This window comes from Poecile atricapillus, chromosome 4 (assembly GCF_030490865.1).
Source record: "Poecile atricapillus isolate bPoeAtr1 chromosome 4, bPoeAtr1.hap1, whole genome shotgun sequence".
Lineage (NCBI taxonomy): Eukaryota > Metazoa > Chordata > Aves > Passeriformes > Paridae > Poecile > Poecile atricapillus.
In genome coordinates, this window is record NC_081252.1 from 2,467,955 (window position 1) to 2,494,407 (window position 26,453).

The following is a 26,453-nucleotide window of genomic DNA, read 5'->3' on the forward strand; positions in this document are numbered from 1 at the left end:
GAAGGAGGAAGGGAGGAAATGTCTCTGCCAGACCAACTCTGCACCAGCTTCCCATGTTTCCCATACCCAACCAAGCCACAAGGCTTGCTGACACCACGGCTGCTCCTCGTCCCTGCCAGGGCTGGGGATGGGCTCCAGCAGCCCTGGGATGGGCAAAGCACGAGCAGCTCCCTGAGGGGGCACTGCTGCCAGGGCTGCTAAAACTGATTTCCCCACTGCAAGCTGCAGTGAGAGTACTCAGTACTGCACACCAGCTCTACTCTAGCCTAAGAATGGCCAAATTAAGCTTTGTTCTGGACACCTTGACTCCAAACCCCAGCCTGTAACTATCAGTTATGCCTGTGAGCCCTGGTCTTCTTCAAATTAGCTGTTGATTAAGGCCTGACTTCATTTAACTTTCTTGGGCCACTCTTAAAAATACCAGGCACAGAAGACTGTAGTCTTCCAAAAAACAAAAACTGAACCCTCATCCCTCCCTACTCAGGTGGTGAGAGCCTCACTGTGTGGTGCATCCTTACCTTCATCTGCCAGAGCAGACTGATTGTAAATGCTCCTATGGATATTAAAAAGTACATTTTTTAATTAGGACAAGAGAATTAAATTAGGACAAAGGAGACATATTCCCTTTATTACCAAAAAAAAAAGTATTTGATGCATTCACCATTCTCTGTTTTCTTTTAAAATTTCATCTTTTATTTACTCATAAAGAGCCAATAAGTTATATAAATCAGAGTAGTTTTCATTTCCTTACTGAAGTAGTCAATAAGATTTTAACTTAGATTTATGCTGACTCAGTAGCACTTTAGATCTTCGAGTGTACTGGTCTTTGTTTTCCACAGCAATTCTTCACCTCAAGGCTACGTTTCCTGCACAGCTTTCCATGACAACTCTCCCATGGCAGTAGCAGAGCACTGTGGTTCCAGGAGGTTCTGAGAGCAGCCTGGGCAGTGTCCAGGCACACACATCTGTGTGCAGGGCCCCTGGCACCCCCAGAACCCTTCTGCCTCCCTCCCACCGCTCTCAAGAGGAAGCCACAAACTACACTGAAGCTCCATGCTGAAGGCAGGGGCAATGACTCCATGTGACAGATGTTAAACCAAATACTTTTGTATTTAATTATGTTAAGAGCTCAAGGAAGTTAAAACCGTAGACAAATGAACAGAACTGTCAATGACAATGAACCAAGGCAGCAACATTGTCATTCCCTGCTTTAAACAGTGTCTGAAGCAACTTCTAAACAAGTACAACCTGGGATATTCATGTAGAACTGAAACGGTGATTTTTGTTTGCTTTACCTAGTACAAAGGATTTTCCAACACTTGAGTAACTTTTAACTAGGCCCATGGTTGTCATTTCCCCATCTGCTTCCCACAAGCAGATGTTTTCCTTTGTACACCAGTAATAGATTTTCCCCCAAAAACAATGCAATCTAGTTTTCATGGTAACACACAACAGCTGTCTAGTCTTGTTCCTCTTCATCCCCATCCTCATCTTCATCCCCTTGATCTCCAGATTCAGTATCATCTTCATCTTCAACCTGAAATACAAGATCTGTTGTGAGCAGTAATATCCCTTATTCTGATCCAACCTTTAGAAGGCAAGACAAATTCTGAGTGCAAATAAGCACTGAAAGATAACCTGAAACAACTGTGCCACATCAATGAATCCTTATTAAATGTAACAGTCATCTTGCCATGGCCATGGTTCTTTACTTCTCTGCTGAAGATAGCTGACCACTGGGGACAACAGGCACTGGTCACCTTCCTTGGATGGCTGCCAGGCATTGAAAAGGTAACTGATAGATTTAACTTGCCTCTGCTTATAGAAAGGGGCCTCTCCAGACTTCTTGCATCAAGTATTGCCATACCCAGACCTGTCTCAGACCAAAGAAATCACCGGTCCGTTCCTTCCCTTACCGGTACACCGAGGTCCTTCAGTTTGATCTTGAGTGCAGATATTTTCTGATCCTGATCAGCCAAAAGCACCAGGAGATCATCCTGTTCTTTCTTGGATTCTGCAACTTCTCGCTGCAGTTTACTTTTCTCATCTTGCAATATAGCAACCGTGCTACTGGATGAGTCCAGGTGCTGCTTTAGTGCTTCCTTCTCCTCAGAAAGGGCTTTGACTTCACTCTGGCAACAGGGAAAATCCCACATCAAATCACAACACAAGCACAGGTAAAGCTGAAGCCCTGTATCCTTCAAACACTTCCTAAACACTGTAGCAGCTCCAGCTGGTTGGTTCCTGTAGCCGTGGTCCCACACACACTTATACATCCTTCCACAATCTATTACAAACCACTGGATAAGGCAGGAACAATATTAACAGTGGTTACCTTCCACCCAGTCCAACTGGACTGGCTGTGTCAAAGTAAAGCTACACCCTGGACTGTCCTTACCAACTCCTTAAACACACAAGTTTTCCTTTCCCAAGTGAGAAATGAAGGAGACACTCAGCCTCCCCTCCAGAGCCCCAAACACTAAGGCTGCTGAGGAAACAAACCACTCCCAGCAGCCCTGGCTACTGCAGAATCCTCCTAATTGAAGGCAGAGGATCCAATGGCTTGGTTTGGTGCTCACCCACTACCCACCTTCAGTTCTTTGATTTCTTGCTCCAGTCGTGCCTCCAGTTCTGAGCTCGTTGCTGCTGTTGTGCCGCTGTCTCCTAACGCAGGATCTGCAGCTGCATTCTGTGGACAAGGAATTCCCTCTCAGTGCTGCACATACTGACACAGCAAGCTGAGACATGACACAGTCAGTTCTGTAAAAGCATCTTCCCTTTACACAGCATAGCCATGGTGATTACACAGACCCCATGCTGCCAGGCAGCAGCAAACACATCCGGGCTTCCTCAGCTCCCAGACTGAACACACCAAGAAGAGCACCAAGTGAAACCTTCATTCCACAGCAGCTGCACTTGAATGACTTGTGGGTTTTTTTCTAGGCAGACCCTATTACAGGCATTCACCCTTGCTCTGATACTTCTGAAGCACCGCACAAGTCTTTTTATTAGATTAAAGATCCAGTTCTCTGGGTAAGATTACTAAAAATAGCAACAGCTTCATCTCAGCCCTACACAAAGTTATTTCCAAAATGTGGCAGCTGCCTGTCAGCTACAACTGCCACATGGCACAAACTTGAGACCGACGCCTCTCCACTCAGAGCACACTTAAGCCAGTCCTCCAAGCAAGGGAGGCAGCAGGAGGCAGGATGGGTGTGAGGTGGCCTGACAGCTGGAGGGACATGGGGACACACCTCTGCCTCCAAAGGCACCATCACAAGCACACGTGGCCAGCACCTGTGCAATGGCATCTTCCCTCGGAGCAGCTGGGCCTGCCTCTGTGTGCACGAGCACAGGGCTGGGGGCCCCTAACCCTGCAGCATCTCTTGTTAGCTCTGCCACACTTGGAGACAGCTTGTTCAGGTTCTGTAGCCCTACATTCCCTTCCTAAAGCTGTTTATTGGTTTGGAAGACAGTCACATTTATTTAGCCATAAGGCTTTACTGCCTCATCAGTTCAGTAGACAGCCAAGAAACCCTCTGCAGCATTTGGAGGCCTGCACAGATGCCACTATCACTGGCCCTTCAACTATATATCAATTTAGAAAATAGTACCCTCAATTGCTTGGAAGAATAAAGATCTCTCATGTCTATGATATCACACAGCTGTGTCTCACAAAGGGTATTTACTTGAATTAGAGCATAAGCTTGGAGCAATAGTGCATAATTTGTCTAAAATACCAAGGGCCATCAGAGAGAACTAACTGGACCCACAGTCCCCTCTGTGCTCACAAAGGATTTGTCCAAGTAACTCATTACTTAGTTTGAAACCCTGTTGGAATCACTTGCTGATGTGTGCACTCAAAATGAGCTTGGTTTAGGAAAGTAGCCACAGGCAGCAGCAGGAAGGCAAGTCTTGAAGATTTAGTTCCCATAGAAAACAAACAAGTTATTCACCAGTACCATTACTTGTAGCTTTTGATTCTCCATCTGAAGTTTAGAGATTTCTGCAGACTGCAGTTGTATCTGACTCCTGAGCATTTCTAACTCCTTTGGGAAACAGAGACAAAGCTTTTCAGTTAATTTGATAGAAGAACATATTGACATGACATTTTCCCTGAGGTTAAATGCTCCCAGACTAACTGCTTCAAACTAGCAGATGTAACAGGAGAGCTGCCTCTCAGTAAAACCACAACAGCTCTGGCTTAAACAACAAGGCAGCAACATGCAGTGCTGTCCACCCTGCTCTTACAAACCCTTCTCTGTGCAGTGCCCCACCAAGGCACCTGCCTGAGCCTCAGTCACTTTTATAGAGGTGTTTCACAGCGCTTGCACCCCCATCAGTGTCCTCTATGCTCTGCCCTCCTGGTGCAGAAACCCAGGGTGACCTATTAATCCAGGCACCATTCGTTCTCCAAACAGAGAACTCTGCCAGGTGGTTTTTTTGAGCAACAGCTACCTTAGAAGAACTGAATCTCCAGTTATTTATTCTGTGCTGTACATTTAATACCTGGACACCTTCATGTCAACATCTAAACATACATCTTGTACTGGATAAACACATTTTGCAAGCCAGTTCAAGTGTCTTCTGCTGGCTCAAACCTGCTTAGTGAAAACAGCAGATTGATTTTTATACACATAACCTCAATGTTCCAAGATTAGGACTATCATCACAAAGATACCTGATAACAAACAGCAACACTGAGGAATCAATGCTCCTCCCTGAAGAGTAAAGCTCCCTTCCCACCCCAAGCTACCCCTGTTCACCCCAGCTCTGCTGAAATACCACAAGTTCACCTTCTGTAGCTCATTATTGTGCTCCAAGCCACCAAATTTGTTTGTCTGTGAAGACTGCTCTGTAGTTCCTGTTTCCAACTGGGAAGAATTCTGTAAGAGAACCAGGTAAACATCAGCTTTAGGATTAAAATTCTAAATACAGTCATGTTCAAAAAAACCCTTGCATTATCAGATTGCCAGGAGAGAAGCTGCAAGCAGGCTCAGCAACACAAAGCAAAGCTCTCTGGGGAGAGCAGCTGGTTGTGTTCTGAGGTGGGTGTGCAAGGACCGATCACCAAACAAACACAGCACCTACCACCCTGCCCTGTGACCAGGCACTAAGCTCCCAGCACATCTCTACCACTTTACCCCAGGCTCTGAAAACAAGCTAAAACCCACTGATTCTACAGATTCTTCTTGGCAACAGCACGAGGCAGAGCAGGCTCTGCTCAAGCCATCTCCCACCATTCCCAATTTCCAGCATGCACTCAGGCAGGATGGCTTGGATGTCACCACAGTGAGGACATGCACAGCTTAAGGCAAGTTACACTTGAAAGCAGGAACTGGCAGCTGGATCAAGTTCTGCCGAGACAGCACTTACCAATTTTTCTATCACAGAATCCTTTTCCTTTAATTGCCCTTGCAGCAGCTCATGCTTATTTTTCCACTCTTCCAATTCCTCTTTCAATTTGCTCACTTCTTCTGTCTGAATGCCATTGATCTGAAATGTGTCACCATGGGAATTATGATGCTGGGTGTCCTTTCCTAAACAGCAAGAGGTTACAACCAAGGTCAAACAAGCACTTCTATAACTTAGTTTCCAGCACACCAATCCAAGGACTTGCTACCCATCCCACTCCTGCCCCACAAAGCAAAACAAGCCCGTCTCATGATAACTAAATGAGCTAAGCACAGTACTTAAGAACTCTCTACATATAAAACAGAATAAACAGTGATGAGCTCTCATTTGCCATTCCTTCAGGTGTGTATGCTGCCTGCTGCTTCAGCCATTCCATTCATCCAAAATAAGGGCATGGACAAATCCTCAAGGTAACCGATTCCTTACATGTTGTTCATCATGAGTAATCAGGAAGGCAGTCTGGGTATTTTTAATCATGTAATGTACACATTATCAGGCATTTTGACCTTGGGATTAGGAGAACATACCACCTGATTTACACACTGAATTAGCAACTTCTCTAGTGACAGTAACAGGTTTCATCTTGCACATCTGCCATACCATCTTCCCCAGCTCACACTTGCATTCCAGACCCAAACTTCAGCCCACTCCAGGGCCCCTCTGGTCATGTTCTGACCCTGGACAGGCAGCAACTGCTTTGCACTGACTCGACCCAAGGCAGAGGCAGCCTCTCCCAACAGTTCCCATGGCAAGTGTGAGCTCTTACACCCAACAGGGCTGTGCCTGCTGGAGCTCTGCTGCAGCTTGCCAGACATCACTACATCTTTGCACAAGCCAGATGATTTGATATTGTCACTCACAAAGCCTACCTAGCTGTACTTTCAGGAGATTATATTGGTCCTTATGCTGTTGGATCTGAGACACTTGCTGTGTGACTGTAGCCTGGAGCTGTTCATTTTGAGATGTTAAAGTGTTGATTCGTTGTTTCAGTTCTTCAAGCTCCTGGTCCTGTGAAAGAAAAAAAAAGGCAGCATGTTATGTACAGACAGTAGTCATGTAAGTAGCATTAGCAGCAACTATTGAATACAATTCTGTCAGGAGGGCAAAGAAAAGCAGCAAAACCTGAGCTCCACTGCTCAGTGCTAACCTGGGACAGATGAGCAGCAAAGCCCCCTGCAAACCTCGCTGGCTGTGCCTAGGAAAAACACCTGGGAGAGACAGCAGCAGCCTGTCACACCAACAACAGGAGGGGAAAGGGAAAGGAGGGAAATTTGCTGATGGTAATTTTCATCTAGCATACTACAGCCTGCATTTGTTTATTCTAATACTTCAGGAGTCTTGAAAGAAATCATGGTAGCTACAGACACCACGTGTTCAGTAAAGCCTCTGGTGGTTCCAAAGCATCCCTAATGTCTCCTGTACCCCATCATGCTTTGATTTCAGAACACAAAATACCTGCCTCAGTTTCCCATTCACAGTTTAAATTAATTAGCTTTATTGCTCTACTTCTCCACCTAAGCTGCAGCAACCAAACAAGTTATCTACCCCTGGAGAAAGGTTTTGAGAGTCCAATCCCAGCAGGTATAGCCAAACTTCACCAGCAAACCAAGTGTTCATTCAGCCCCATTTCATCTGCCATCAAAGCCAGAGCACAGAGCTAAGAAGTGTATCTCTGAAGGGCTCCTCTTTTGAAATTATAGACTCCAACACAGGTGAGGGCATGTAGTCCAAGGGGAAAAAAAGAAAAATACCTTAACCAGTGTTCCAAACACTGACATTTCAGCTGTTCCTTGACATGGGTGTTGTTAGAAGCATTTCTGCATTGCTAGATTCCTGGTTACTTGTTTTGGAGCAAGGGGGATGGAAGTGCCCCGCAGTGGCTCCAAAAGACAAAACTGACAGCTTTGGGAGGCACTTGTGTGGTCCAGCTGCCTCTTACCTGCTCTCTGATGACTTTTTTGTAGTGAGTCACAATGTTGTCATGCTGTTCCAATGTCTTCTTGACCTCCTCTTCCTTTTTATCTTCCTCACTGGACTTGTAAATTGCTTTACTTATGACACCTGTCAAGAACAATTTCTGTCAACTAGAGCCCAGTTCACATCTCTGTCCTCAAAACAGTCTCACAGCTTGAGTTCATCACATTACAAACTCAACCTGCACATTAAAAAAGGAATTGTCACAAAGGCTTAACAGAAATGGTGACCTTACTGCAGTTTGAACATTCACTGCTTTTCTCTGTTTCAGACAATAAATGGGTGCTTTGAGTACTTGCTATAAAAAGATGTGTTCTACTTGCACTGTGGCTCCACTACAGCCCAAATCATTTTACAAGCAAGTGAAAGACTTAGGACTGCAAGAGCAACACGGAGATGAAACTGCTTGGGTAAATCTTTAGTTTTTTCTTTCTCTAGAGTGATTTAAGTTAAGAGCAATATTCATAAACATTGATGGTCAGATGTTAGATTGATGACAATCTGTGAAGCACAGACTAAAGCAAGTGTCCATTTCCTAACAGGCCAAGAATGTCAGCATTCACCTTTTTTCATTTATCAATTTGAAACAGCAAATATCTGCATTATGTACTTCAGCAAATGAAGCTTCTATGATCACTATATGTGCTCAATTCTTGAGTTTGCCTGTGAGTGCAGGTAAACACCTCTTGGCCACTGTGATAACTCACAGAATGTACTGATAACCATTTCACCTAAGAGGATCAGGTAATCCAGCTAGAGTATTTTTACTTAACACTTAAAGTACAATTTACAATACGTCCATGAGTAACACAACATGTTTGGTAGCTCATCCATCAGTTTATGACAAGAACTAGAGAAATGAGTAACATCTCACCTTCCAATTCCTTTACCAGCTTTGTAAATTCATGGTCAAACATCATGTGGTCTGGGCTAGAGAAACTAGGCTGTGGTTTCTGAGCAGCTCTGGAATAAAGTTCATGTTTGCTAATGAAGCCAAGCTTCTCAATGAAGTTCTCCCTGCCAATCCTCTTCTCAATCAGCTGCTTCAGCTTCTCTCTACAAGGAAGAGACAAATCAATGATAGTGCAGCAACTGGACAAGAAGAGAACCCGTCATTCTGTCGAGGTGGGTTCTGCAGATACAGCTGTTAATATCCATCTCAAGTGTTAATCCCTCTACTGCCCCATTTAACAGGACTGCAGGGAAAAGTTCTGTGAAAGGTAGATGGTGCTTCAAGAGGCTTTGATTTCTCTATCATACTTACTTCCTGTAATTCTCAAGGGAATTATCATTGTAGTAGATGGAAATGCCAAGCAAAAGTGCACACAGGCCTTGGACCAGCTGCTCCTCTTCTCCAAGGTTTTCAGCTATCTGCCCTGTGAGCTACAACTCTTGATAAGGAGATATTTATTGACTGGAGATATTTCATAATCACAACACATGTAACACTTCTCCCTGTATACATTCCCTTTTAATTGCACACAAACCCATGCTTAGTTAGAAAGTAAGACAAAAGAGCTGACAAAAGCCTTGCAAAGTTAACTCCTATTTTGAAGGACTTGGGTGATCAGTGGCTTCCCATAAATTTCTCAGTAGCTTGTGTTGTTAACAGTAAACCTGAGAGATTTACTTGTTCCAAAGCACACCTGCACTGTAGATAAGGATGCCAGTTGAGCTTTATGTGCTCATGTCCTTGACTAGCTTTTTCCTGAAAAACAAGCGCAGAAATTAAGCACAAAGCATTCTTCTTGCCTCCTGAGTCTAAGTTCAAGTGACACTAAAAATACCAGCAGGCTTGTGTTGCACTACAAGCTGACTTGGCAGACAGACAGTTTTCCACACTGCTTTGGCACGTGCACCTGACACACAGGTGAGTGTAGGCAGAGCACTGGCAACAAAAGGCCGATGTCTCGTGGGCCAGCGCAGTTTGTGCTGTGCAGAACGCCCATAAACCGACCTAGGCAGACATTCAACCTGAACACAAACAACCCAAGGGGTGTCCAAGCAAGGGGCTCCACAAGCAGGTCAAGGATACAAAAGGCACATTGGCTGGATTGTGAAGGAAGTGGGTGACAGCAATGGAGCAGTTGCTCAGCCAAGTACACAGCAGCATCAGTAGTCCAACCCTGGTCTGTACTTTGCTGCCCTGTGAAGAATAAACACCCCCATCATTACCTTTCCACAGAGAGGACTAAAAAACAAACCCAAGCTGTATTGGATCAGAACTCACCTACTTCCACCCTATCCTTTTATAAAATACAAGTTATGTCTTTCCAAACAGCCGTTCGTTAGTTATACTGAACAGCTGTAATGCTCAGATAAAACAAGGATCAAACCATTCATGTTCAATTGTTCTCAGAGCAAACCAGCAAGCAATGCAGGTGTGAAATATTACTCAATGCAAATCATCATGTGTTAGTTCTGCATTTTTAATACAAGGGTGACATGAAGGAACACACAAAACCCCTTAAAAAGAAGGAACAAGGTGTGCATTTAGTCATGTAAGGATTTCCTGGAACAGATGTGTCACCAAGACCTACCCTGCTGACTTAAAACTGCCAGGTGTTCCTAGTAGTATTTTCTGAGTTACATAACAATAATCCTGTAGTGGTCTTTGGTCTAGACAATACACACATTAAGTCAGTAAGGCAAATGCTAACTGCAGCATTTTATTTTGGTTAGACAAAATTCCTTTTCATCTCCAAGTGGACTCTTAGCAATTGTGTCTCTGCTGCAGGTATTTGGGCCCAGCTGAGCTAGGACAAGCACCCATCTCTTCCAACAGTCAGCATTCAGATGGCAACCAAGGTCAGAGCTCCCTCCCCATTTACACACACTGGCTCTAATTGTCCCAGCAGGATTTGCCAGCCCACACACACTGGCAATAACCCCTGTAATGGCAGTGGCCCTACAGCACATGGCCATAGGCAGCCTTCTCCAGCCTTGGCACCAGTGGCTTTCCCCCCTGAGAAACACGGAGCTACTCCTGCTGCTGCAGCCCAACACTTCAGCACAGCCATATATTGGGAGCAGCTGCCAAGCACATTATTCTCAATGCTGTTCAGAGGTCAGATTGATGTGTCCTGCCTGAGGATTGCCACAAAGCCCAAAACATCCTCTCTAGAAACCAGCTATTTTCTAGACATACCATGATAACACCTACTCTGACAGATGACAGCTCCCCATGGCTGCTGTTCCACTGCTCAGAGCTGGAAACAGTCCTGAGCTGTGATCAACTGGGTAAAACACAAGACAGCTCCACAGCAGAAATACTTGGTTTTCTGCCACCACTAACCAACTCAGATGTGTTTTAGGTAACAGCCTGGAAATCAAATAACTCTTCAGGGGTCACCTGCTCATAATGAGATGCCTACTATTCACAATCAGGCAGGAAGGCAGGCTGAACAGTTTTTCCTCTAGCAGTCAGGACATCAGCAGCATATCCCCACTCTGATGGTACCAGCTGTTTGCTACAGCTTTTAGAAAACACTATTTCTAACAGTTTATGTCTTCCTCCCAAGAAATCCCACCTATGAAGTGAACAGATGGTCCATTAGTCTGCCCCCCAAGAGAGAAAGCACCCGTGCTGCCCAAGATACGTATCCCACAGTTTTGGGGAGCACCCCCAGAGATTCCCCTGGAGGCACCAAGAGTTTGTTATGCCAGGGAAAACCCAAACCACTGCAACACAAAGCTGTAAGTGGAAACACATCAAAAAGCAGTTAAAGAAATCCTCCCCAGCAGACCCCAGACAAGAGGGAAAGGCCTGCTTTTGGCAGGAAAATGCACAAGCTGTGCCAAAAAATACATACCCGTCTGTCGATCTTATCACCCTGCAAGTTACACACGTATTACTAGAGAAGCTTCAAGTGGAACATTTCAGAAACATCCCCCCATATCTGAGTCCCTTTTGTCATGTAGTGCTGAAGAATAGCAAGCATTTTCACTGACTCAAATATACCTTACACAAAATGCCAGGAATAGGATAAAAATGAATACTGGCTATTTTTAGCTAAAGCAGGAGAAAAGTCATAGCAACAAATTAAAAATTCCAGCCATTATTTTCACTTGCAGCAAAGTCTAATTGCCAGCAGAGTTACCAACTCCCTACTAGCACATTGGCTTTTTCTCTGAACACTTCTCACACAGGTTGATGTCACACAAGGAGGCATGGGCCACGACGTGAACTTCACTCACTTGACACTGGCCAAGCCACATCTTAACATGTTGAACAAGCTCAATGAAGTTTTATCTTCACATAGCAAAGCCAGCTGTCAGCACATGACAGCCTGGTTTTTTCATGATGTTTCCAGTTGGAAGGTTCAGGTTAAATACCAAGCAGGCACTTCTCCAGGGAAAAAGCCCAATGTGAGTGGTGACTCTGCCAGTCAGCCTTGTCCTTGAAATCAAGTTGAAGGCCTGGATGCTTTGGGGCCAACTGAGAACAGGCAGCCTCAAGCAGCAATCCTGATGGAAAGCCAAGATTTGCTGCTATTCTCCTCCCCTCGAAGGAGCTTCAAACAAAGCTTAAAAACCAGCCTGCAGAAGAGAATGCTCCTCCTCCTCCTGCAGCCACCCCTGCGTCCCCGGGCGAGGCGGCGGCGATGCCGTACCTGCGAGAGGATGTTGGTGCACTGCTGCAGCAGCGACACGGGCGGGTTGCCGATGCTGGTGGCCAGCTGGACCCGCAGCAGCTGTTCCTTGAGAGTGGCATTTTCCTGCAGGGCGTGGGCCAGGGCCACGGCAGCGCACCAGTTGGACAGAGAGTCGGTGGAGAAGAGACCCCCGCACAGCAGCTGACCCGCCGACACTGAGTTACCTGTAGCTACCAGAGCGGCCAACAGGGAGATTAAAGCAAGCCACTGAACTGGCAAAACATTTAACACAGCTAAACCAAAAAAACCCAGACTGATGAGGTTTTAGCCAAATGGCCCTGCCCGGAGCAGCCACAGAACAGCAGGTAAATTGTTTTTCACGAGACACCAGGTGGTGCAGTGAACGGGTGCTAGTTCACAACTCACTGCAGAGATGGTGGCTTGGCCTACCGTCAATAGTGGATGGCAGCAGCGTCGAGACAATTTCTCCTTGTCCTTTTTGGTTCTTGTACAGAAAGCACTGGAAGCAGTAGAGAACAGCACAGCGTAGCACAAAGGGCTGCCTCTCGTTTACCATGGACATGAGCAGCACTACGATTGCAGGCCTGGTGGGAAAGCAAGGAAAAGCAGAGAGCTTAAAGCAAGGAAAAATTGAGAACTAAACAGCGAATGCAAACACCTGCAGGTACATGCAATATGGATGTATTCCACAGGTAAGGAAAAACACCGTGGCCTACCACTGCATCCATTACGTTTTCAAGCAAGGGCATTAAAACCCAAGGTGTTCAAAGCTTCAAAGTTTTTCAGTTATTTATACACAGAACAAGAAATTGATTATCCATCTGCATTGCCTCTAAATCTTCTTGGGACTGTCGTCTGCCTGACAGCAGCAACAGCTCATCCCAACTGAAGAATTTCTCAGGCATTGCTCGTTTGTTTCTCAGGTGCCACAGAACACCAGTTCTAGGCCTCATCTCATTGCAAACACACCTGACACCTTAATGCTGGATCCAACACACCCCACACGAATCAACTTCCATCTGTTACTCCACACCATAATCCCAAGTGTGGAACTTAAAAGTCCTTTGGATTGCCCAAACCAATACCTCATCACCAAACAGAGTTAGTACATTATTATCTTCCCCTACCTTGGTGGATTAGAAGGTGCATTTACAGAGGCAAAGTAGTCTTGATTTGTCTGGCATCCTCGGATGACCTCCGATACGGTATTAATGGTCTAGGGAAAGGGTAGAGAACAAAGTTAAATCCATGTTTAAATCTGAGCCATGGTCTGCCACCTAGATCTTTTAAAACTCTTCCAGTTTACCCTGACAGGTCACTACTGAAAAGCAGATACACAGTCTCAGCTCAGAGACTTAAGTAAAACCAGTGTGCATGAAAAAATCAAGGCATTTAACAGCTGTGAAAGATGCTGAGCGCAGGTTAAGGGACACAAAGCTCAGCCACCTCCAGCTTCATTTCGGATGCCAGATCAGTCTTCCTATAACAGCTAAGCTGGACATTTCTACAAAATGAAAAGGTGAAACCTTTTAAGAAATTAACAACTGGAATAGAGGAGTCCATACTCAATCCAAGCACATGATTTTATCAAGGGAAAAATCTCTCATCCTATCTTGCCGGCAGAGCTTTCTAAAGGCTAAAATCCCTCATCACTACAAGCCTATCAAATTAGAATACTTGTAGACTCTCCCCAAAAATAAAAACAGCAATAAACCCACCCCTAAACCAGGAAAAGTCATTCATCAATTCAGCTGCACTGGGATATGCTGAAATCTAAAGGAACAAAATAGGCAAATGTCAGTTCCTTGGGGTTGCAGAAGACCAGAAATACACCCATGGAAATGACTGCTCCATTTATGCTGCCCACACAGGATGCTGACATCTCTGGCACCTGAACTGGCTGTTTCAGCTGGTTATCCCTGCACACTGCCTGGCTATCACCCACTGGGTCACTCCCACCCCTCCATCCACCGCCCTTCTTACTTCTGTGAGGATATCAGCAGGAACCCCGGTGGCCATGAGGATGGTGCAGAGCTGCTGCAGGAGCCCACAGTGGAACATGGCCTTCTGACAACTGCTGGTGGCACCAGGAGGGTTGGTGGGGGACACCAGCACCCGCACCAGCTACAGAGAAGGAGACATTGCTGTGTGAACAGAGCCAGGCACCTTCCCAACACAAAACCCAACTCGTTCACTGTTTCACTGTAAAGCACAACTGCTTCTTAAAATGGAGACAATGCACAGAACGCTTATCTCATCGCCACAGACTGCTGCTTCACCTGCAGTTCTGTACCAGAGCATTCTTTACACAGAACACCCCTAAATATGTTTGTAGTTTAAACCTGTTACATCTCAGGTGACAGCAAGTTAGGCAATCTGCCAGCTATCACAGATTCACCTCTGGCAGGGTTTGTGCTGAAAGCAGCACAGCTCATGAGCACTCGTACCAAACTGTGAGCCCAAGTTGTGACGTGACACTTGCCACTGCACGAGGGCTGGCACCCATAGCTAGGAGCTGTAATGGCATCTTACCTGCAGCATCAGGTGAAGGTTAGTCACTTTCTGTGCAGACCACCCACAGTTGTCATCTCCAACTTCAAACCAAGGCTTCATACGCTGAATGTAAGAACCTTCCTTGAAGAAATTCTGATTGGAATTATTATTCTTCAACAGGTTCTGCAACAGGAGGAGACAGTCTTCCACCACAATGCCTGATGAGACAAAGCAGCACATGGTGAATCCCAATACCCACATGGGGACAAATGAGCTCCTCCATACACTGAGGATGTTCTAGATGGAACAGAGCACATTTCTGAGCTCTTTATTCTTAACACACATTAGGCGTGGATCAATAACTAGGAACCTTGTGAAACCAGCGCTGTTTTCCTTCCACAAGTCCAAAGCAAATTTCCAAAGCATGTACAGCTCAAACATATATAAGTGGGTAAATGGGAAAAGCTGCCACCAAAACCTCAGCGACACTTTGTGTCCCCAAGTTCACCTGTTCCAGAATCAGACTGCACTGTCCCTATCAAACGCACTCAATGAAGTTCCTCCTGAAGTGCATCCTGATTCCAAGGCAGCAGCACTTCCTGGCTCACATATTCCTTCTCTACAATGACTGGCCACCATCTTCAATTTATTTCAAAGCTACTTCTTAGTTTTCGAATTCCACTCGGATAAAGGCTCCTCCTATCAGAGGAACAGATAAGGAGCACGGGGGAAAGCAGAGAAGTCTTAGCACATGGGAATTTACGTAACAAGTCTCCTAAAAATACTGACTGCCTAAAAACAGCAGCTTTAAATCAAAGGTTTGCTGAATATTTCCATGCCAACATACCTGGAATTATATAGCTAGGAGAGAAGCAGTAGCTGCTCCTGCAGCCCACAGAAAGATCATGCAACAGCAACCTGTTATGCTGCTGAAATAGACTGTAGTAAACCCACCACATACTGCTAGTAAAAAAACCAAGCCCTCAAGTGCTGCATTGTTTTTTGCTCCTTTAAAAACTCTTTTCCCCTCCCAACAGGTGACTGACTTGTCAAGAAGCTGACCAGAAAACTCAAGCTGTTGGTGCAGCTGAAGGGAGCCAGCAAGCTGTTACTTCCAGCCACTCCAAGCATCCAAGGATCTTGTGGGAGGAATGCAGATGCTTCACTCGGTAAGTGACAAATGCAGCACACCCATCTGACACTGCCATTCCAAGGAGACACATGCACAGGCCTAGGTCAAGCAAGAACACACTCAACTCATGCACACAGGCTCAGAGGAGTGACCTCATGTTTTAACTAAGTACACCAATTTTTCAAAAGACACTAAAACACGGCTACCTGGTCAATCTGGTTTTGCTTATTTTGTTACAACCAGTCTATGAACTGTGCCCCCTTTACCCACTGACGAGGCACCAACCACCCACTGAGACAAGCCTGGAAACATCAGCTCAGAGTTGCAGAAGCACAAGGTTAAGTCTTAGACTCCACTGTACCTCCATCGCTGTTTCCTTCCTCTGTTATGATATCCAGAAGTCTCTCAAAGGCATTTTCAAAGGCCACAATCTTCTGTATGGCTGCATTACTTTTGGTCAATTGCTGTAACAACAGGACTCCCTTGACAGGTGGAGGAGAAAAGAAACCAAAGCCGGGTTTTAATAGAATTCCATTGTTTTTCACAAGTAACAGCTCTTGGGAGGATGCTGAACCAGCAGCATAATCCTCAGCCAGGATCACAGGCACTGTCACTGCCACTCAGCACACCCACACCCCCCAGGGACAGCAGGATCCCGACACAGAGTACAGAACCTCTGGACTCACATCATTGCGGATCACCTCCCTGGAGTCCGCTAGCAAATCCATGAGGCGGGAAACACCTGCAAGAAACAGCACAAAAAAATAAACCAACAAGAAAAGGTGCAGCTTTTTCAAGCTGGAGGCCTTTAAAGCATCTTGCTCGAGGCTCCTCTAGGCCTCGGCCATGTCTGCTGAGCCAAGTGTATCAGTGAGGATTGAAGCACTCACCCATGGGGCTGACCAGAATGATCTGCTGCACTTGAGGCCCTTGCTGCTTTAAGAGAGATGTCAGTAGCTTCACTCCAGGCCAACGAACATGGAAATCAAATTCCTGTAAGGATGGAAAGGGGCATGTTAAGTAGCCAACTCCTCAGTATTTAACTCAGGTACACTGACAGTTCCTTAACAGTGCTCAAAGCATGACATGGGAGCCATATGAGAAAAGCAGAATATCGTGTTCTCTACCAAAGTTGGACCAGAAAGGAAAGGAAAAAAGAACTGAGTATTGTGTTGTTCTCTCTCCCAAGCACAGTCATATTCTTAGGTTGGGAACAAAATTTTAACAGCTCAAAGTAAAAAGGCAATCCATGAGGACAAAGCCATTGGAAAATGAGTTAAATAACATGCTACTGGAAAGCAGTCATCCTTTCCACTTGAACTGCATCTCAGACAGAACTGTCTCATGATGATTTTATGATCATGTGAAAAGTAATCCTTGCACAAGTGACAACCACTGCTGTCGGGGAAGCAATCATTTTTATTGTTTCCAATTAAGTAACTAAGCCCTTTTCTCAAACAACAGGATGAGAGAAAATAGCCACAAGGTGTACCAGGGCACGTTTAGATCAGCTATCCCCGGAAATTTCTTCATTCAAAAGGTGGCTGGGCATTCAAAAGGCTGCCCAGGGCAGCGGGGGAGTCATCCCTGGAAGGGTTCAGGAAACGTGCATGGTGAACATGGTGGTGCTGGGTTAACAGCTGCACTTTATGATCCTGGAGGCATTTTCCAACCTAAATGGTTCTGTGATTCTCTTCCATGTTCCCCTGCTTTAAAAGCTGCACCAATGGTGTTCATCCAGGTCAGTCCTGACTCACCCCCAGCCCCACCTTCACTGGATCCTGGCACACCTCACCCCTGACACCAGCTCCACTAGGACAAAAGCATGGCTCTCTCCATGAGGGCAAGCACCACCCATCCCTCAGCAGCCTACACAGGACACACTTACTCACCTCCACCAGGGTCAACAGCAGAGTGACATTTTCTTGCTGCTTAATGAAAATCTCTGTGAACTGACTCCCCAGATCATCAACTTGTTTTGATGAGTTTTCTTCTGTAACAGCGAAAAACAACATATTACCACACAACTGGAACAACTTCAGCAGCTGTGATTTTTATTCTTAATGAAATAAGGCCATGGGTGACCGTAAGATTGAGTCACTGTTACAAATGTTAATGCAATTATTTTCAAAACAAACACCAAAACAAGCTTTTCACAAAACAAAAACCCTACATTATTCTACAAGTAACTTTTGAATCTCAGCAGTTACATCCCCATATAGCCCCACTAATCTAAGAGGGCAGCCCCTCATGAGTACCCTACAGTGATGGGCAAAAGCAAGGTACATTTCACACCAAGAGCCTTGAAGTGTAGGGAATATAAATCATCTAAAGCCAATTGCCCCAAATATCTTAATTATTCTATTAGGTTTAGAAATAGAAGAAGACCTTAACATCAGGAAAGGGAAAGAAGAGTCACACAGATAAGCATCAAAACCTGTCAGTCTTGGAATCTGAATTGATTTCAAATATGCCAGAATTGAGTGCCATTCCATTCTCCACTCTACAGTTACACAGAATTGGGCTAGCACATTAATAGTCTTAAATTTCATGTATCCCTGTTGCATGAACAAAAAACAAATACCAAAGTAACCCAAAAAATGCCCAAACCCCATGCAAGCAACATCCCAGCACCAGTGCTATTTTTCTAGGCTGAGTGACAATTTACATAACTGTTCCACAAAACAGTGGCGTGTAGGTACTAGTGGTTGACATAATTAAGCAATGTCAGCTGAAAAACTGAGCAAGAGCAGTTCTATTTCAAAAGGAAAGTGTTTGTTTTAATAGAAATAAAGAGAAAATAAACAGTAAAGTAAGTGGTTTTCTGACCAAATCCAAAAGTCTTTGGGTTTTCTCCTCCAAAAAACACTCTGCCCTAAATTTCCAGCTGCACAAACTACTGTTTATTACAAAAAATGTTAGAAGGAAGACAATGTGCAAAACCAGCTCTAGCCCAGGCACATAGCACCTAGCAGGACCTCAGTCCTAGTGTGGCCTCCCTGAAGCTCAGGGTCTTGTCAAGAAGTCTGGGCCATTGCTGAACTGACATACATTTATTTACAGAAATGAAGATTAAAAACTCCACACAAGTTCAGCTGCTGCACTTGCTGCTGTAAAATAAGAGGCAGCTCAGCTGGGAATCAATCACATGTGGGTAACACATCGTGTGGCTACAGGCCAACGAGAGACAGCCCAGGAAACCTCAGCATTTTACTCCCAAAATGAAGTCAAAATACTTCACTTGGACTTTTCTATGAGCTGGGACTGACTATCTTGCCCCACCCTCAGCTGCAAATAGTGTTTGAACTCCCAATGCCAAGCATTGCCCTTGCACAAGCTGCAGGTGCTAAGGCAAAACCTGAGCAGCACACACAGCTTGCACAGCCTGCAGCTGGTTTTTCTTACTCCAGCTCAGTCTTCTTCCATGAAAGGGCCAAATGACATTTTCTCAAGTATTTCTTTTGCCACGTTTAATAAAAAACCAAAGGGAAAAGGGAAACTATTTTCCACTTACAGCCTTAACTGTTCCTTAACCAACCAGTAATTGTTCCTTAAACCCACACATTCGCAGGTCCATCTCAAATCACACCAGCAGCTTCCATCTAGAAAGATCAGCTCTTACCAATTCACTACCAAGCAGCACTGCCAACTAGAATTTAGTTTTAAAAAATAATACCAGTTTCAAAAAGAGAACATGCAAAGCATTAGTGGTAACCTAAGGTAGGAGCCAATACTGCATTTTAACATGCATTGTTTAAAAGAGACACTGTGGAGAATGCTCACGTGCAGCTCATGCACTGCTGGCCAGCTGCAGGGCTTCTTGCAAACAGGAACTGTTCACAAACTGCGCTCCCTTCAAATCCCACCACTGTGGGGCTGCACGCCTTTGACATCCTCATCCAGAACTGACCATTCCTGCAGTCTCTGGGGTGTGCTGGCATTCAACATGCCAAGTCACAGGAGAAGCCAAATTGGAAACACACATGAGCTCCAAAGAGTGAGGGTAGAGCAGAAGGCAAAATGCCTTCCCTGAGCTCCAGGGCAAGTTCCTGCAGTGTCCTTTTTAAACAAACGGCAGCAAGCGTTCCCGGCAGGAACAGCAACTAGGGCTAAAGCAAAGCACCATACTTAAATAAGGAAAGGTTCTTTTACCTTCAGAGTCATCTGTCAGTGCAGATAAAATAAAAAGAAACAAGAGACAGGTTTACCAACTGAACAGCTTTCCACACAGCACAACCAATTACAGCATAAGCTCAGGTTTCCAAAGCAGCCATCCCAGCTTCCTACAGCAGCTGGACTCCTGTGGCAAGTTCTTATGGATGGGGTCAAACTGAAACACCCCGTTACCCTTACAACCCTGGTCACCTCTCACACACAACTCCAGCTAGAAAATTCTTTGCTCTTAGGAAAAACTTGCCAATGCTTTTGTCCAGTCCATAATTAAGGCCTCTACCACACACATGAATTCACCAGCACTATGAAACTTGTTCCAAACCTTTTTAATCAACATGGGGAACTGGAAAAACACGGAAAAGAAAGGCAAGCACAATTTGAAACACGGTTTAGAAAAACATTCATTGGCCTTGGAGATCAGTTTAATGGCCTTCAAAGCTTCATCAGGTAGGAGCAGCATGGATTTTCACAGCCCAGCTGCACAAAGACAAGTAGAATCTTTCTAAATCCTTCTCCACTGCCACAGCAGGGTTGAAAAAGGTTTTCACACTTATATGTGGCACCTTCTCACAGGTACCTGAGATTTCACATCTCAACCACCTTTTTTACATCATGAGATAGTAATGTCTCATTTGACAACCACAGCCAGAACTGTCCTTTCCCAACAGCAGAGAAGGACTTGATTCTTGATTTACAAACTAGAAAAAAAGTTACCCCATCCCAACCTGGCTCCTGTTCAGAGAACAAAGTTTTCTCAAATTAATAAGCAAGAGATCCAGTGTTACTTTAATGCAAGCTGCACACTTGAGCATTATCCTAAGAGCTAGACACAGCAACAAAGCAGGTCTAGGTAAGCATTAGTAAATCACAGTATGACATCTGATAACTTGAACAAAGCACCAAAGAAAGCAATGCCACAGTTAATACAACTATTACTACCAAGTGCTTACCTTGCTCCTCCTCTTCCAGGTCATTCGATATAACATTGTAGAGTGTGTCCAAAGCATAGCCAATTATTTCAGAATCTGAACTGCAAATGAAAGAACCACTTTTCTTTAATGACTTATTTCCAACTACTCTTACAACATTGCTCTTCTGCCCAGGCAGCTCCCTTTGCAGCACTAGGCCAAGTAAGAAGCACAGATTTATTGCAGCACCACATAACCATGAGCTATCTGCCCCCTGAACAGAGTCAAGCTCCTCCCAGTTCCATTCCCTCAGGTGAGCCTCAGGAAGTCTGGTGAAACCAGATGACCACAGGACTCCTCATTGTAGGTGTGCCTTGAATTTTCTGAGTCACTCCCTCCAACCTGCTCCTACACCAGCAGAGATTCCAAGGAATGCCTCAGACTTGCCACAAGACCACCCAGTGAAGCAGCAGACAAACTTCAGCATTTCCCAGGTGGGACCCTCCCAGCTACACTGGCAGACAGACCCAGAGCCAAACCTGGGCGCTCCAAGGGAACGCAGCAGCAGCAGCTCTGGATTCTCACAAACAGGCAGCCTCCGTGTCACCAAACCCACTAAAGCTAATTATTGCAAGGTTTTGAACTCCCATCCCCAGGAAGCTGCAGGGAAGCCCAAAGCATTAGTTCACCTGCTCACACCCAGGCTCTTCTCTCAGGAAAGACCTGTCTATGCTGCATTACCAAGGCTGAACCACCTGTAAACCCTGTGCTACAATCAACACACAGCACAGGAGCTGATGGGGCAGAATACAACCATTTCTGCTGCTTGCTTTGTCTCTCTTAAAAAAAAAATAAAAGGGAAAATAAAAGCTAAAACCACAAAGTTGTGTTGAAGTGCAGATGGACAAACCTCACAGAATTTACATGACTCTATCAAGCACTGGAAAACAAGACTATCAAAAAAAATCTCTCACTCCAGCTTCTAAGTATTTACTCTCACTGATCTCCAAGGCATTCCAAGTAAGGCCTCCACACCAAAGATAAATTTGCATTTCATGAGGCTGCTAGGCCGGTTCAGAGCAGAGGCCTGAACAACCTCTCAGTCCATGGAAGCAGTCTCATCTAGCATGTATGATCACATCTCCAGCCTGCTTATGCTTTCCCTTGACTGTCATTTTAGCTCTCCAACACACAAAGTCTACGCTTTCCTTTTCACAGAAATGAAACAGAACCCCATCTAAAAAGAAATTCTTTCTTGGAAACTTGAAAAGCAAGGTTGCAGCTTGGTGGGTTTTTAAACATCCCTTGTTAGGGAAACTACAGCAGCTCCAAAAGAATAAGCACATTTAATGTACACATGATGTAAAGCAGGCCTTGTTTCTCTGGTTGAAAGACAAGACATGATCAAATGAGGACAGCAGCATCTCACCTCTGCTGTTCAGTGCCTTGCCACCATCTGCTGTTCAGCACATCCCACATCTCAGTGATTAGTCTGTTCATGCTGAAGCTGTCCAGCTTTTACTCCATAGTAAAAATCAGTCAAGAAACAAAACTTCTCAGGCATCCATTAGAGGCTGTCTTTATGCAAGGCAACAATCCAGCAGAAGCCACCTCACTGCACACCAAAAAATCAGCATCCCATGTCAATATACCCATCACACCAGGCTTTGGGGACAGCTGAGTGTGTGACCCCTTTATCTGCCAATTAATCAGTTCAACTGGTTTTGATTTCCATTGAAAGAGTCCACAAAACCTCACCTCTACCATCACTGACACCCAACAGCAACACCAACTCCAACAGGTACCACCTACACTGATCACACACAGACACTACAACTCTCTCCAAGAAGGCACAGCACCCAGCACAGCTGATGTGCTGGCCCACCAAATATGCAACAGCAAATGACTCTAGGAACATCTCATCAAAGCCAGCACCTCTTCAGCTAAAAACCCAAAAAACCCCTGTCTATTTATTATTGTTTTTTTTTCAACTGCAGCCTGAGTCACACAAGATATTTATGCAGAACCCCAGCACGTACAAATTCCAAAGGATTAGCTGAAACCCAAAAAGCACTGAAAAGCCTCAGGTCCCTGCCCTAAAGGGTTCAGGTTGCCTTCTCAACTGGATCAGCAGAGCCCCGCCTCCCTTCTCAAAGTTCAAATCTGCCCTCGGAGCAGATAAGTGGATGAAAGTAGGCTCCTTAACCCAGTTTTATAAAGGGCTTCCCCTTCACATCCATGACAGTTACTCCTATAACCTTCCCTTTCACTGTTTGCACAGGTCAGACATTCAAATTTAACTACCCAGCCCACAGAATAGAAATAACATGGACTTGCCTAGACAGCAGCCTCACAGCACCTTCCCAGCTGGTGGGACTGGCCAGGCAGGAAAAGCCTCAGTCAGCAGCCTTGGGTTGAGCACAGAAGAGTTTCATGTCCTACATCCATAACTGGAGCAGGAGGCCTCCTTCCCGACACTGAACTGCAGCTTTCCTAATCCTCCTCGGTTCTGGCATCAAAGGACACGCTCCTCCTTGTGCTGGATACACAGCCAGGTATTCCACAGCTCTCAGACTGTCACAGATAAATTTACCAGCCTGACGTTCACATCTGCACAGAGAGCCTATCCTCACACATTTGCCTACCTAAACACTGAGTATCTAAACCCAAGGACTGCAAACAGGTTCCACAGTACGTGTGGGCACTGTCAGGAAGAGCAGTGATGGCAAGGATGGATAACCAAGATATTCCAAACACTGGATTGCATAAGTATTGCGTTCTAGTCCACACAGAGCACTCAGACTCGTGCTGTCTGTCCTGGCAGCAGCCTGAGTCCTGCTCCCCTGTTTAACCCAACTTGGCTCCTAACACACACAAGCAAAAAAACACACCTGCTGACTGCATTGTTCTTCTTTTATCTCTGTCTCTGTCATCTCTTTGGACTCACCTTTCTACAGCAGTGGAAAGATGTCCCCAAGAAGCATTAAGACATGCTTTGGCAGCACCTTGACCCTAAAGCTTGTCTTTCTCTCCCTCATCCTGGTTCCTGCAATCCTGTTCTTTTTACCTTCGAATAGGCTCTGAGGACATGAACCAGCAGAGAAAGCCAAGGTGGCAGAGGAGTTGCCAGAAACCCTGCCCTCCCAGCTTTGTCAGTCCAGGGCACAGTACAGGCTCTGCCTGCTGTGTCAGCAGCAGAGAAGGCTCAGGCCAGCAGCCCAGAGCAGCTGCAGGATACTTACCGGTCTGTCTGGAGAACGTGGATCAGGTGCTCCATGGCTTGTATGCCGACCTCCAACCGGTACTTCTGTTTGGAGATGAGATAAGTAGTTAATGGTCGAGCCCAAACACCCAACAAAGCCCTTTTCACAGTACCTGACAGAGCTACTTGAAATCCACGCCGCCGCCCGGGAAGTCGGCTACTTACCTTGGATAAGGACTTGAGAGCACGGACAGCATCCCTCCGGTCATCCAGTAACGTGGACGAAGCCACTCGGTCACACAGCTTCTGGATCTGGAAGGGTACGCACAACACACGGGGTGAGCCGCTAAGGTAAGGCCCGGCAGGGGAGAGCTGCTCCTTCCCCGGACCGGCCACCACCCGGGCCTGCCACGGGCAGCGCCGCAGCCGCCGGCGACACGGCGGCCGCAGCCGGGGCCCTCCCGGCTCCCCGGCCCCGTCGCAGCCCGGCCGCGTCCCCCGCTCACCGTGTCCGCTCCCGAGGGCTGCGGGCCGGCGCTGGGGCCGCCCATGACGCCCCTCAAGAAGTTCATGGCGGCTCGGGCCGGGCCGGCGCTGCCGCTCCCCCCGCGGAAGCGGCCGCCGCGCCTGCGCCGCCACGTGGCACCGCCGGGGCTGCGGGCGGAGCTCCGGGAATCCCGCCCGGGAATCCCGCCCGGCCCCGAGCAGCTGGGAATGGGGACAGCTGGCAGAACGGCTCGCCACAGCCCCGAAACACGGCTCCCCCCGCGGCTCGGGGTCTGTGCATCCACAACAATCCCTAGGCAAACGCTCAGCTCGGAATTCAGAAACCGCATTCACCGGCAGTGAAAAACAGCAAGTGGATAGCTTCACTACAAGTAGAAAATATCCAGACGCTTTTGAAACCGAGTCTACTCAGAGAGAGCCGGAAGCTTACCTAGGTACGACTGACGGTTCAAGCCCAAGAGAAGAGCACCACGAAGTACTTAAATTACTTTCCGATGCTGAATGCCCCCACCGGATGGTACTGCAACATATTCTGGATTCCTCCTGAGGAGCAACAGCCAAGAAGCAGAACTTCAAACCCTTCAGGCACTGTACCCATACAGCAGCCTGATGCTGTCTTTCTGATGCTTACCGGTAGGCTTTGGCAGTGCTTGGCTTATTCGACGTATCCAGTTAAAGCAATTTTGATTGTAACCGCAGCAAATGGGCACAGAAAGTGCTAAGACCATCAGTTCCAAAAGCTAGTTCATTTAGCTCCCCTCACCTGACAATTTAAATCAAGAGCTTTGTGGATTTCACTTTCCTTATCAACTAAAGAATGAGATAAACCACCCAGCACGCGGCCAAGAGGGTTTCTACCTTGCTGGGCAGCAAAGAACCCTTCAGTCAGGTTTGGTCACCAAATAAAGAGGTGGTTATAGCAACCATAGCCCTGTCAGCAGTTTCTTGGTGTACAGGAGGGCAACTCCAGCCTGCAGCCACCACTCAGCCCCAGCTTCGCTCCAGCCTGGCTGAGCACAGCCGTGCATACCTGGGCTGTGCATCCCTGACTCTGCCTCTCCCCTCAGCCTGCTGCTGCAAAACTCACCTGGAGCTCACTCACAAGGGCCCCAGCTTGGAAATGCCCACATTCTCTTACACCTCATGGCCCACTCGCAGCAAAACAAGTCTGAGAAAAGAAGAAACCCCTGCTCCTAAACCAAAGGTGTTCAGATAATCAAAACTCAGGAGAAATTCCCCCCCCCCCCCCCCCTTCCCAAGAGTGATGATCCAAGGCCCATTCCGGGCCAGTGCAAACACACAGCAGAACTCACCCGACATGTTCCAAGTTGGCATAAAGAGATTCTGGTCCTTAGCAAGAAAACAGGAAACAACACCAGGTTCTTCCACAACCCAAATTTTATTTCAGTATTTCCATCCTCACAGACACAACCCTAAGAGAGCGAGCTGCTTCCAAAAGAGGTGTCTGATGCGCCCCAGCTGTCTTCTTGAGACACAAAATACTACAAGGGGCGAATTCTGCCACCCTGGAAAAGAGTTACCTGGTATTTACCCTGCAATCACGGGTAGCCTTTTATTTCAGCATAACTCAAAAATATTTCTATTTTAGTGAGAAGGTGCCAACTCCTGAGCAAAGGATGGGGGCACAGCTCTTTGCAGAGCCCTGCCGTATCCCGACACTGCCCGCACCGTGGCTCTCCAGGCTGGAGACCGCCATCGCAGAGAAACAGCTCCGGTGGGCAACACCAAGGAGGGTCAGGAACCCAACTCGCCCGGCCACGCTCCACAAGAGACACAGGGGCCTTAAGGCCACGGTAAGGGCCGGACACTCGGGCACAAACGGGAGCAGCTACGGCAGGAGCGAAGAGCGGAGCCCACTCTGCCGAGAGCGCCGCCCCGACACCTTCGGCCGCGCGCCGCGTCCCCGCTGCCGGGAAATACGCGCTCGCGCCTGACGTCACCGCGGCAGCCCGCTGCTGATTGGCCGAGAGCGCTCGGGGACGCCCCGCCCTTCCTTTGGCCGCCCCGCCCTT

At 46.6% G+C, this 26,453-nt stretch overlaps 1 protein-coding gene across 4 annotated transcripts; it reads right to left on the reverse strand.

The window, feature by feature from the left end:
- Nucleotides 1-1,091: 1,091 nt before the first annotated feature.
- On the reverse strand, nucleotides 1,092-24,553 carry USO1 (USO1 vesicle transport factor). Of its 4 annotated transcripts, none has more exons than XM_058837162.1 (25): nucleotides 24,420-24,553; nucleotides 24,139-24,225; nucleotides 23,954-24,018; nucleotides 20,754-20,833; nucleotides 17,523-17,623; nucleotides 16,521-16,623; nucleotides 16,317-16,372; nucleotides 15,992-16,112; nucleotides 14,538-14,716; nucleotides 13,989-14,129; nucleotides 13,133-13,221; nucleotides 12,435-12,589; nucleotides 12,003-12,208; nucleotides 11,202-11,222; nucleotides 9,425-9,535; nucleotides 8,654-8,772; nucleotides 8,264-8,445; nucleotides 7,355-7,476; nucleotides 6,285-6,423; nucleotides 5,377-5,540; nucleotides 4,797-4,886; nucleotides 3,963-4,049; nucleotides 2,591-2,689; nucleotides 1,917-2,132; nucleotides 1,092-1,537 (listed from the first exon to the last, which is right to left on the reverse strand). In XM_058837162.1, exons 1-25 carry the CDS (start codon nucleotides 24,483-24,485, stop codon nucleotides 1,460-1,462), a joined length of 2,877 nt encoding a protein of 958 aa, XP_058693145.1. In that variant the 5' UTR covers nucleotides 24,486-24,553; the 3' UTR covers nucleotides 1,092-1,459. The 4 variants fall into 4 exon arrangements, with proteins under 4 accessions (XP_058693145.1, XP_058693144.1, XP_058693147.1 ...); XM_058837161.1 differs by having other exon boundaries at nucleotides 12,003-12,214; XM_058837164.1 differs by lacking the exon at nucleotides 11,202-11,222.
- Between the last annotated feature and the right edge of the window lie 1,900 nt (nucleotides 24,554-26,453).

Coding starts and splice junctions, on each gene's coding strand:
- USO1 (XM_058837161.1), bottom strand. CDS start 24,485: ATGAACTTCTTGAGGGGCGTCATGGGCGGCCCCAGCGCCGGCCCGCAG. Junction 20,834..23,953: donor CACGTTCTCCAGACAGACCG/GTAAGTATCCTG, acceptor TTTCATTTGCAG/TTCAGATTCTGAAATAATTG. Junction 9,536..11,201: donor GTGATAAGATCGACAGACGG/GTATGTATTTTT, acceptor TATTCTTCACAG/GGCAGCAAAGTACAGACCAG.